This window comes from Emys orbicularis, chromosome 3 (genome assembly GCF_028017835.1).
Source record: "Emys orbicularis isolate rEmyOrb1 chromosome 3, rEmyOrb1.hap1, whole genome shotgun sequence".
In the NCBI taxonomy this organism is placed as follows: domain Eukaryota; kingdom Metazoa; phylum Chordata; order Testudines; family Emydidae; genus Emys; species Emys orbicularis.
Window position 1 is genome coordinate 32,634,413 of NC_088685.1, and position 12,980 is coordinate 32,647,392.

Sequence of the window (12,980 nt, forward strand, 5' to 3'; positions counted from 1 at the left end):
AGGACGGAAAGAGGGAGCAGGTGGAGGGGTTGCAGCAGAGAGGGCAATAGCAAAGGCAGGGGTAGCAGGAGTGGGTGCACAGGAAGGGGAACAGCAGCGAAGAAGAAGCAGCAGAGAAGAACGGGGAGGATGGAAGCACCAGCAGGGAAGAGCAGAGGGGGAGGAGGAGCCAGCGAAAGGTTGCCTGACTGGTCTGGACCCAAGGCCTTAGAACGCGGCCCCTGAGGGGAGGGAGGAGAAGGCGTGGCGCACCCCGTGCGCGTGTTCGAAAACTCTAACGTCACAATAGCGGCCGCCGGCGGCGGCGGCTCCTGCCCGGTCCCAGCCGATCGGGGCTGGTTTGAGCTGGTGCGTTGTCATAGCGACGCAGTCTGGCCTATAAATACGAGCTCTGCTGGCGCTACGGCTTTTGTCAGTCAGTGCTCTGAAGCCGGCCGGCAGCGCCTGTGGCGGCTCCTCCAGCCCGGCTCCTCCTCGGGCGGCGCGTCCACTCCGGCTCCAGCAGCCACCGAGCTCAGCGGGGCCCGTCTCTGAGGAGGAGGCACGGGACTAGGGGGCCGACCGGCTGCCGGGCGAGGCGCTGAACCATGACGGGCGCTGATTAAGGTGAGGGGGCCGGGCGAGCGCTCTGCCGGGGGAGGTGGGTAGGAAGCCGGCCGGCCGCTGGGGCCACGTGTCTCTCTCCAGCCCCGGCGGAGGGACGGGCTGGGGGCCGCGCTGCGCAGCGTCGATGACCCATCCGGAGGCGCAGAAAGGGGGCGTCCCGCGCAGGGCGGTGAGGGGCCGCGGAGCCGCCAGCCGTGCCGGGAGAAGGGGCTGCGCGCTCCCTTGTGAGAGCCGGTTTGGTCCGCAATGGCCATGCGGACGCGGCCTCCTGCGCCGCGGGCTTGGCCCCGGAACTCGGCTGCGGCGGGCCCGGCCCGGCCACCGCAACGGGATCGCGCGGTTGAAATGGTACAAAATCGCCCCGGTGATTGCAGTAGCGATCCCTCCAAACCAGCGGGCACGTAGACTGCCCTGAATCGCTTACGTGGAAGGGGACTTTAAAGTTTTCCTTTAAGTTTATTTTGGCTCCTTTAAATTGGCCCACAAGTGAATGCCTGAAATCATCTGCATTTTGAAAAACATGCGAAGCTGTTAGTGAGGGGTGCTTTCCTTGGGCCGGGGGATCTCCGTTTAGCTGTTGTTCGTAGTACTGAAGCTTGTGTACTTTGGAGCGAAGGAATTAAACATTAACTTGAACTTCTAGGTTTATAGTGCTGGATGTGAACTTTCTCTTTGTGAACTAGACAACTATGTCAGTACTCCTTGGGGGATGCAGGCCGTGTGTTCATTTAGAAGACTTAATCTGTGAGAAGCTAAAGTGATGCTGCAGACTTCCTGTGTGTTAACTCAAGCATGCGCTAAAACTGCCCGTAGAACAGTTCAGTGATAACCTGAAATTATAGCTCTCATTTCGTCACAGTAATTGTTGAAAGAACATTAAGGTTGCAAAGTCAAGATGCGAAAGTTAGGAAATACCAGAGTTAAGGTTGCCCGTGCAATCTAAATTCAGCCCCCTTGTGTATTAGGATACAGTTTTAATTACATGATGCACAATTTTTTTCCAGAGCTTCCTTGCTTCTTTCAGTGCATATGGCAAACAGGACTCACTAAATGTGACTATTTAGCATTTTATAGCAATTAAAGGGAGCTGTGATTTGAACATAGATGTCAGTTGCACATGATTCAAAATCAGGTTTCCATTTGTCTCAAACTGGGCACCCAGAAAATGAGTACATAATTGACCACCTGTAAAAAGTTTAGTTTAAGTGACTTGCATAGGAACTCTGTGGCAGAGACAGGGAGAGAATCTGCCAATTCTCCAGGGTTGCATTCAGCTGCCTTATTCTTCAAAAAGTCCCCTGCCTCATTTGTTAAACACCTTCCAAACTCCTCCTCAGATGAGGCAGCAGTCTTACAGACAATAGCTTTGTTGACTATCCAACCCCGATTTATTTCCTGTCCATTGAATGAAGGAAGGTTCTGGGAGAGGTGTGAGGCTAATGGTAATTAAAGACCCCCAATGCATACAACACTAGGGCATTTCCTGAGTACTAAATTTTGCAGCCATAACTCTTTTAACTTGCAGTGTTTTATGTATTTTCCTAAGCTTTTAAAAAAAAAAAAAAAAAAACTGTCATGTGGAACCATATCAAGCTCTGCCAAAATCATTAACAAGGTTGGGGGTCTTTAGATTCACAGCACAGATGTCTACCACTTGAGTTAATAAAATAATTGGTTGCCATCCTCCATTTGGACCAGCCTGTAGAGATGCATGAAATACATATACTTGACTAGTGGGTTTCACAGCTATTTGTTAGACAGCTGAGGAAAACGGAGACTTGGGACTTCTAAGTTCAGTTCCAGATTCTGGAAGGGAGTGTTCTCTAGTAGTTTCAGCCCTTGTCCCCTGGCATTTGAGTGAGGCTACTTTGTCTTCAGTTGCCTGTGTGCCTGTGGGGGAAGCATTGGCAGAACAGGAGAAACCATCTCCTGTCCTCCTTTATTGTCACACCAACTTGGCAGCCATGTGGAGCAATTGCAGGGAAAGGCCTATTCAATCCCTGGTCTGGAACATGTTCTGTACAAACAATTTTTAGATAATTTAGCTGCCAACCTCAGAGTATGTACAGATAGCAATTTTCAGAGTCATAACTTGGCCAAATATTTGTTGCATATGTAACTACCTGTAGAGTGACTTGAGAGATGAAATGACGAATGGTAGTAAACAGGCATGTTTAAAAATACTTGTGATGTTTTTTATATAACTTGCTCTACTTAGTGTGTACTCTTCAATGTATTCCTGTTTCTAAAGTAGAAAAATGACCATTTAAATAAATTTGATATGGAAGTTAGGATTTTTTAAATCATTCTCTTTTCTTTGAACAGTTTCAATGCAACATCATACAACTGCTGCACAGAGGACAGAAAACTTGCCTTGATCTATCAAGACTTTGCTTTTCTGAAGCACATCTTTGGGTGCACAGTTGAAAGAATTTGAACAAAGCTGATATTTCTTAGTTGTCCATGTAAGTTTGTGGATCTTGACTATCATTTGTGGGGGGGGGTCGTTGCTAATTTGAATGAACTAACAAATACCTCTTTCGATATCCAGTTTGTTGCACTTACACTCTTAGAAACAATGAACAGCTTCAGCAATGAGGAGTTTGACTTCACCTTCCTTGATGAAGGCTTTACTGCCAAGGATATTCTAGACCAAAAAATAAATGAAGTTTCTTCCTCTGTAAGTATGCTAGCAAAACATGAGTGCATTTTCTTAAAATACAATTTTATATATTAACTGTACTCTGTACCATATTTCTAAGTTTTACTTTCTGCTCAAAAAATCCTATACTGTAACTTTGCAGAACACTGAGCGAGGGGGCATAACTGAAGATGACCTGATTTTTCTTTTAGGATGATAAAGATGCTTTCTATGTTGCTGACCTTGGGGATGTCCTAAAGAAGCATTTCCGATGGTACAAAGCACTCCCTCGAGTAACACCCTTTTATGCCGTCAAATGTAATGACAGTAAAGCTATAGTGAAGACACTTGCTGCCCTTGGTGCAGGGTTTGATTGTGCTAGTAAGGTAAGATCTTCAGTTTTTGATGGTAACTTCATATATGGATGTTACATACGATCAAACAAAGCTGAAACTAGGAGTGTTTGATTGTCAATGCTGCATCTTCACACACTTTCTGGATGAGATCATCCATTTGTTTGTTTTCTAGCTAGTAGTGTGTAATCTGTTTCTTCTTTTTCCAGACTGAAATCCAGTTGGTACAGAACATTGGTGTACCTCCAGAGCGAATAATATATGCAAATCCTTGCAAACAAATCTCTCAAATTAAACATGCTGCCAACAATGGTGTGCAGATGATGACTTTTGATAGTGAAGTAGAGCTAATGAAAGTTGCAAGAGCTCATCCAAAGGCAAAGTAAGGGGTTTTTGGTTTTGTGCATCTTAATGGGCTTAACATGTTTAAATTCACCTATCCTGTATTAGCTGTGTGCCTAGGTAACACACACATTCAGCTTTATTTCTAAGGGCAGGTCTACACTAACCCCCCAATTTGAACTAAGGTACGCAACTTTTAACACTAACACAAAATTGGAAGAGAACGCAGAAATTTTTCTGTCCAGATACACGTCTGTCAAGTACAGTTTTGTATCATACTGGCTTATAAGGAACCAAGGACAATACAAACTTGCTTGCATGTTAAATTAGGTCCACCTTCGTTAAGCCAACTTTGCTGTAAAATGTTATTTTAAATTTGACTTGCTATAAGTCTCTCTCAGCAGTTCTGTGGGTTGTTACCCCAAAATGGGTCGCAACCCTGTTTTTAATGGGGTTGCCAGGGCTGGCGTTAGACTTGCTGGGCCTGGAGCCAAAGCCCGAGCCCCTCTGCTTGGGGTCAAAGCCTTTAGAGTTCTAGCCCTGGGTGGTGGGGTGCAGGTTACAGGCCCCCTGCTTGGAGCGGAAGCCCTTGGGCTTTGGCTTTGCCACCCTTCCTACCCCTCCTTCCCAGCCTGAGGTATGAGGCTTTGGCTTTGTTCCCCCACCTGGGGCAGAGGGACTTGGGCAGGCTCAGGCTTCAGCCCCCCTCATGACTACAGTTTTGTTGTTAGAGGGGGGTTATGGTGCAATGAAGTTTGAGAACCCCTTCTATAAGTTAGACCCCATTCTCCTGACCTGAAACCTATTTCAACCAGATTGTCTGCTGCTCTAGAAAATCTAGAGGGTTGACACTAAATTGGACACTGTTTCTAGGCTAGTCTTACGCATCGCAACTGATGACTCCAAAGCAGTTTGTCGCCTGAGTGTTAAATTTGGAGCTACCCTCAAAACTAGCAGACTTCTTCTGGAGCGGGCAAAAGAACTTGACCTTGACATTATTGGAGTCAGGTTAGTAATAACTTGGATCTGTATATACAAACTGTCAAAACATCCATCTAGAAATATGCATTGTAATCAAGGTCTACATAAATATGTAAATGACTTGCCCACTCACAAGAACTGACACCTTAATCTGCTACTACATATTACTTTTGTCTAAATAGTTACTTAAATCTTCCAAAAGGCAACTGAGATTTGCATCTGTCTTCCAGTTTCCATGTTGGAAGTGGCTGTACTGACCCAGAGACATTTGTTCAAGCTATTTCTGATGCCCGTTGTGTCTTTGATATGGGAGTAAGTATGAATTTACTTGCCTAAGAGCATTGCTTCTGGACCACTATTTTATGGTACTGACCATACAGCTGACTTGTCAGAATGAAATGCCACTTGAACAAAGTAATGTACAACTTTGGAACCAAAAACTTAAAATAAGAAGCTTTATAACCTTTCCTGTACAGTTAGTATTCAGTGTCATATGGTCAGTTACTTTTTTGAATCTTGGTAATCCTTTGATAGTTGACCCAATATTTAAGTTTTGTGAGGAAAAAAGACTTACTAAATCTTACAACCAATTTAAAAAAAAAAAACTTTACCAAAAACAATATAGAATCTTAAACATTCCCTGTTGTTCTCACAAAGCACTAGTGCAGGAGAACCAGCAAGTTAAAAATTTACTAGTCTGTTTTCTTTGTCAGAAGTATCAATAAAATGGATTTTTATTTTTTTATTTTGAAGAGTTTAATCTTCAAACTGAGTTGGTTTTGACCTATGTTAGACTATTCAAGAATCACTTCTTTGCTTGACTGTCCCATTTTAACATTGCAGACAGAGCTTGGTTTCAGTATGCATCTGCTTGATATTGGTGGTGGCTTCCCTGGTTCTGAAGATGTCAAGCTTAAATTTGAAGAGGTATGATGATTTCTAATTAATACTTGGTTTATCAGGTTGTGAAGATATTTTGATAGAGTAAACTTGGACAGACATTTATTTACCTGGTATCTTGGTTCCCTTTGATTTGTATTAAGACTAGTGGAATCTGTTTTTGATTCTGAACTGAAGTCATAATTTCTTCTGTTAATTGCAGAATCAAGTAGATGATGGCCTTAGCCCTTTAAATACATATGACGTTAGTTAACAGACCTAGTAAATGCTAACATGGCAAAGGCTTGTGTTAGAGGGCTTTCCCTTCCCCCTCCCACTTCCCTGGTTCTTGACACAAAGACAGCAAGCAGCAAAAGACCAGAAGTCCAAAGTGCACACAATGCAATGTTTGTTTGGGATTAGTTTCCAAGCAAGCATATTCCAAAGCCCTTCACACCAGTTGAGCTTATATAGAGATATGCCGATAGTCTCTTCCCCAGTGTTCTCTTCCCAGCTCTGATGCCGCAGAGCGTTTACCCTGTTATTCCCTGTTCCTGTTCTCCCTCCTTAGCAAACATGATTCCAATTTCCCTTCCACTTCCTGTTTGATCCCAGTTTATATAGCAATAGTCTCAGCTATACCTTAACCAGTGGTTTTACTGAAATTTAACTAACCAATCCTAACACATTGTAACATAATTTTCTAACCAATTATATCCCACTACCCTAATTAACTTACACCTAGCAAAATTAATTATACAGCAGACAAAACAATTAGAGAACCAGATAAATTAACAATAGAAAAGTGGGGGCCATAAAGATAAAACAATACAGAAATGGGGGTTCCACAACCCTTGATAACAGCCTATCTGGCAAGAAATCAAACGAAGTGTTCTTTAACCATCTTAAGATCTGTTTCTTTATCTGGTGGTGGTGGGAACGATCAGGACAGGATTGTCTTCATAACAGCCCAATACCACCTTATTTCAATGTGACTGGTTTGGAATGTGAGGATGTGACCATAAGCTTCCTAGCTTATGGCTGCTCCTGCTGTTTAGCCAAAGGCCTTAGTTGGAGGCCTTGCTCTTAGGCTAGCCTAGTGAGAGAAGGCCCATACACAGGCGGACAGTGATTTTGATTCTTTGTTTTTATACCTCTAACCAGCTAAGTGACTAAAAATACATCTAAGTTCTTAAAGTATAGGCCCTTACAAGCAGGCCTGAATATCTATATTCTAACACTCCACCCCTTTCTTTTTCTTTTGGAATCCTCCTGCCCAGGTATCCCTAGAAAAGCATAAGACATATGGCGACACATTTCCTGATAGGGCCAGGCATCAAGGTGGAATGTGTGAATGCTCCATCTGTCCCACTGCCCCTTGTGTAGTACAATGCCCTGCACCTTCTCTCGTACAGGCATACTACGTCTATTCCAATTAGTGTTCCAGATTTCCCATTATAGTGGGCCTGAGAAGGTTGGGTCCAGGTTGTCTAGTACACTTGGGGGGGCTTACTACATTACTTATAGGTTCTAATTAGTGGCTGTTCTTTAGAGGGTTGTGCCCCTCTTGACTGTTTCCATATACAACGGTAACACAAGTATACTTAACAATACACCAGCCACTGTGATAACCCACAGCAACACTGAGAGTCCTGGCCACTGTAGTATAGTCCAACATCCTGGTCACCACCCAAAAAACTGCTTCTCCTCCTTTGACAAGGGTCAAAATTTTAACACCATTTTGGAGAATATATTTTAAGTGGTGTCCAGTTGCAGTGAGCTGCTCCTGCAGTCTTCACATGCTTTTGTCCATATCATGAGTCCACTGGATATTTACAGAAAAATGGGGTATTGTCCAAACAAGCTCAACCATTTTGTATGGAATTGGGTAGTATGCACTAGTTCGCTTGTGCACAGCAATGCGTTCCACAGATCCATATGTGCACCATAGTCCTGATGGCAGCGTGTAGATGTGTGTAACTGTGCCAGATGCTGGTGGAATTGTGTCCCCAAGTGTTGTGTACATTCCTAGCAAACACCATATATATATATATATATATATATATATCTCCCCCCCCCCCCCCCCCAATGGCGCCCATTTGCAACAGGCCATTAATTCTGCCCCTCCATGGCCATTGAGGAGGGACACATTCAAATATTTTCTCAGGACAAACAATTATTTAACTGAATTGTCTGTTTTACACCATTTCATCCTCCCCATCTATCCCCCAGTGGTTCAGAGAGCTCCTCCCTTTCTCATTATTCCCATAGGGCTCATGGAGATCACCTTAGTTGCATTCCTTTCCCACAGTATCATGGTAACAATTACACAGGTGCTAGACCCAAAGTTGATGTCTTAAGGCTGTTCTGGAGTAAAAATTGGGGCCTCTATTTTAGTGACATAGCCTTATTTTATCAATTGAGATGCTGTTGTGACTAAGGAAACAGTTGCTGTGGGAAATCTAACATTGACTCTTCAAGAAAACATGAGTCTTGTTTTCAATTTCTAATATGAAGAAATTGCTGCCTTACCCTGTATGATTCTTAATGCTGGCCCTAGTGTAGAACCAGCTAAACAATACAGGAAGGGTGCTGTTCAGTAAAATCAGATGCAGTACACAAGTCTAAATCCTGATTTAGAAATGAGTTCTCATATTTCTACGTCTGTTAATACGTACACAAATAGTCTAATCTGTGAAGCTTCCAGAAATAATTAAAGAGATAAAGGAATAATTTTCTAGACCCTTTACATCATATCTTTTTTGATTCTTTTAATTTGTTTAGCCTACTAAAAATAGGAGGAATTTGAGACTAGGAAAGTGTACATCTGATCTAGAAACAAAACAACTCTGATTCTGTGAAAATTCAACTTCCAGAAAGGTCAATTGCTCAAACTGACTTGTGGGAAGCCATCCAGAGTGTGATTCTCCTTTAGTTTAAATCTCTTAATTTCTGAGACATTTTTATAAGTTTTTTTTTATTTTATGCCTTTTATTAACTACATGTTGAAATGACTCTTAGTTTTTGCAGACAGCAAGGTACTAATTTCATACCAGTAAAAGCTTAAACAGTGTCTCCCCATGTTGTTTTATTCCATAACGCTTTTAGACCATGCAAATAGCTAATGCCGTGTACTGATTTTTAGTGCTTTATGACTGGGCTGTTTTTAGATCCTTATCCTTTTGGCTCTTGCAATAGCCAGTTTAATAACTTTTTAGTTTGGTGCTTTGTACAGTCACTAACAACCTTACGTGTCTCTTGATTAGATCACAAATGTAATCAATCCGGCATTGGACAAATACTTTCCTTGTGATTCTGGAATAAGAATTATTGCAGAGCCTGGCAGATACTATGTTGCATCAGCTTTCACACTGGCCGTTAACATAATTGCAAAAAAAGTTGTATTAAAGGAGCAGTCAGGTTCTGATGGTATGTAAAACTAGATCTCCTAATCTCATTTGCAACCAGATAGAAAACTCACTTTCCAAAGGTTCTTATTTTCATATTTTCATCTCCTTTTAGATGAGGATGATATTAATGGCAAAACTCTTATGTACTATGTGAATGATGGAGTGTATGGATCATTCAATTGCATCCTATATGATCATGCACATGTTAAGCCAGTCTTGCAAAAGGTACAGTATACCTCCAGATCAGGGGTGGGCAAACTCTTCCCCCCCCCCCCCCCCGAGGGCCACATCAGGGTTCCAAAACCTTATGGAGGGCTGGATAAGGAAGGCTGTGCCTCCCCAAACAACCTGGCCCCTGCCCCCTATCCACCACCCTCTATCTAACCACCTGGCCCCTGACAGGCCCCCTGGAACTCCCACACCTATCCAACTGCTCCCTGTCCCCTGCTTGCCCCCCAGGACCTCTGCCCCTTATCCAACCTCCCTGCCCCTTTACCATGGAGCTCAGCTGCCAGTCTCAGTGCTCTGCACTGCCTGGCCAGAGCCAGCCATGCCACTGTGCAGTCTAGAGCACCAGGGCAGGCCGGCAGCTCTTGCAGCTGCGCTGCCTGGCAGGAGCTCACAGTTCTGCTGCCCAGAGCGCTGACTGCATGGCGAGCTGAGGCTGTGGGGGATGGGGGACAGCAGGGGAGGGGCCAGGAGCTAGCCTCCCCTCCAGGGAGCTCAAGGGCCAGGCAGGATGGTCCCGCAGGCCAGATGTGGCCTGCAGGCCGTAGTTTGCTCACCTCTGCTCCAGATGCTAAATCAACATAGACTGCTCATTCCACTGTGCAAATAAATTCAAGCATAATGCCTTCATATTCCACCCACCACCATCTTTACCATCCTGCCACCACTCCTGACAAATGCCTGGGTTGGCAAATGTGAGCTCTGGGCGGGCCATTCAGTGGAGCAGATTCCAAAGTTGAAGATCACTTATGTAGGAGGCCCTGCCAGCCACTGTTTTTCTTCCACACTTTAGAGCTGGAGTTCTATGCTTTTAATCACCTCAATCATGGCAGCTATTTGTTTGGGAAAACTCCTGCTTTAGTCCTGTGTAAGAAAAGTAGTAGTCAAAAGTAATTTGTAACTTACTTCTCTCTTCAGAGACCTAAACCAGATGAGGGCTGTTATTCCTGTAGCATTTGGGGACCAACATGTGATGGCCTGGATCGTATTGTTGAGCGCTTTGATATGCCAGAGTTGCAAGTTGGTGATTGGATGCTATTTGAAAATATGGGTGCCTACACAGTTGCAGCGGCTTCCACTTTCAATGGATTCCAGCGGCCAGCAATAAATTATGTGATGTCAAGGCCAGCATGGTTAGTAACTTGTCGCACTTCTGCTTTAGATGGGAGACCTTTACTAGGTCTGCCAAGAGCTCTTGATGTTTATTCACTTGAAACAAAACTCCTTGTTGACTACTTATCCAAAGGTCCATTTATTATGAATTGACAAGTGTTACTTCACGTAGAATTGTCTTCTATAGCTAGCTGGATTTAAAGGGATGCTCTCTAATTTATAGTAGCCTAAAACTACATTGCTGAGACTTACTTATTTCCTTGGGCCCCCTTTTATTTAAAAAAAAAAAAAAAAAAAAAAAAATCAGCTCCCATTTTGTTTTCAATGGGATTTGGACACACTGCCTTGTTAAATGCTTCTGAAAATTCCACCTTAACATAACAGATTACTTAGTGAAACTCACTGCATTTGTTAGCACTGTATCTAGAGAGAATATAGTTTCCCCTGTGTAGTAGGTCATCCCTTTGCATGGGTCTTTCACATAGCCGCTAAGGTGTTAATTTTAAAATGGGGGTGGGGGAGGTCTTTTTGTAAAACCACAAATTTGGCTGAAAAACTTATCAGGTGAACAGTAGACTTGAAAACGTGTCAGTCACTTGGGTTGCTTTACAGATAATATATTGAATTACTATTGTGGTCATCTGACAGGAAGAGAATTTTCCATTTGCCAGAGTGACTATTTCTACGCTGGGGTGCTTAAGCTCTCTAGTGTGGATGTAGCTATACTGGCAGTTACACCCCCCCCTTATTTATTTTTATTTTATTTTTTTAAACCAGTACTGTAAAACCACCTCATGAGTGAAACTAGCTACACAGAAAAAGCACAATTCTGCCAGCATAGCTGGGTCAGTCAGGGATTGTACCTCTTCACACCCCTCATGTTACACAGCTATGCTGCCAGAAGTCTGTGTAGACCTGGTCTAACTTAAATTAGTGGTGTCCCAACATGTAGCCTGCTGGTATGCATTAGCCCCTTTAACACACATTTAAATTGCAAGATTTCATTTAAGTGTCTAGCTTTCTGCATTCATATTTGGAAACTTTGTATTTTGAAAGAAGTGTGAACTAATGTAGACTCTGACATCTTCAAGAACCGTGGGTAGTGAGGGGAACACCTGAGTGAAATGCTCAGTTTGTTGTAACGAAGCTTAACATTCCTCTGGCCTGGTCTGCACTTAAATTCTGCTGGTGTCAAGTAGGAGTGGAAAAATCACATGCCACCCAACATAACTGCATCTACATTAGGGCTTTTGCTGCCAGCAAAATTGGGTGGATGGGGTGTGTGGAGGGGCGATTGAGTAATTGAATGTGCCCAAACAAGTCATTCTAATTATTCAGTGATGCTGAATGCAATTCTAATTTAAAGCTGTTACTTCATGATTCACATTCTACTTCTGAGCAAACCTGTTATCAGTAGATCTGGGGATGAAGTTAGATCCTAATTTGACCTGCCCAACAAGATCCTTTTTGATACTGGAATCCATTAAAACAGGGTAAAATATATAGACTGTTTTCTGACTTATTTTTTTCCTCTTATTTAGGCAACTAATGCAACAGATTAAGGAGCAAGGTTTCCTAGCTGAAGAAGAGGAGCAGGATGTCAGTACTTTGCCACTGTCTTGTGCCTGGGAAAGTGGAATTGAACATCATCCAGCAACTTGTGCTTCAACTAGTATTAATGTATAGATATTGTTTAATTGCAAGTTTATTAATTGAATCTCTAGGGCATTTTGGGGACCATTAACTTAATTCTTGCTAGAATTTTTAAATGTTTTTGTTTTTTAAGTCTAGGGTCAGCATAAATGCAACAAAATGGATGACTAGGAGATGGGGGTCACATTATCTGTGTTCCTATGGAAACTATTTGAATATTTTATATGGATTTTTACTCACTTTCAAGTATGCTACTAAAGATTAACCCTTGACTGTCAGACAAGCATTTGTAGCTTGTATATTGGCAGAATGGGCTGAGCTTAGTGTTGTGACCTAACTGTTTTAAAATAAAGTATTGAAATAACTGGCTATTCTCTGGTGTACATGAATTTAAAACTGTCATGAATGGATGTTAAAGTATTGATGGTTGCTCTATGCCAAATAGACCTAGTAAAGGATGTGCAGTGAATTTAGCTGGCATGCTTTCAAGACAGTTTTGCAAGGCTAAATTTAGCATTGCATAGTGTACAGTAAACCTGCTCTTCTAGGTTTTATGGTAATACAAATGAGAGCTGAAATACTTATGCAACAGTCAGCACAGGTGGCTAGTCAACTTAATCCATTAGAGAAGTGGACTTCACAAATTTTTGCACCTGTTTAACTAACTGTTTTAAAATCTTAAACTGCTGTAACTTTCTCATGTAGACATACCCTGAAGTTTGGCATCTGCCAGTGAGGTTCATGACAATGCAAGTCCAGCTCTAATGACATGTA

At 42.8% G+C, this 12,980-nt stretch overlaps 1 protein-coding gene across 1 annotated transcript; it reads left to right on the forward strand.

Moving 5' to 3' along the window:
• The first annotated feature begins 525 nt into the window (after positions 1 to 525).
• Positions 526 to 12,567, forward strand: ODC1 (ornithine decarboxylase 1). Its single transcript, XM_065402205.1, has 12 exons — positions 526 to 606; positions 2,932 to 3,071; positions 3,158 to 3,286; positions 3,460 to 3,633; positions 3,810 to 3,982; positions 4,816 to 4,950; positions 5,154 to 5,235; positions 5,767 to 5,850; positions 9,069 to 9,231; positions 9,325 to 9,437; positions 10,359 to 10,573; positions 12,095 to 12,567. The coding sequence occupies exons 3-12, from the start codon at positions 3,185 to 3,187 to the stop codon at positions 12,237 to 12,239; spliced, it is 1,386 nt and encodes a 461-aa protein (XP_065258277.1). The 5' UTR covers positions 526 to 606; positions 2,932 to 3,071; positions 3,158 to 3,184; the 3' UTR covers positions 12,240 to 12,567.
• The last annotated feature ends 413 nt before the right edge of the window (positions 12,568 to 12,980 follow it).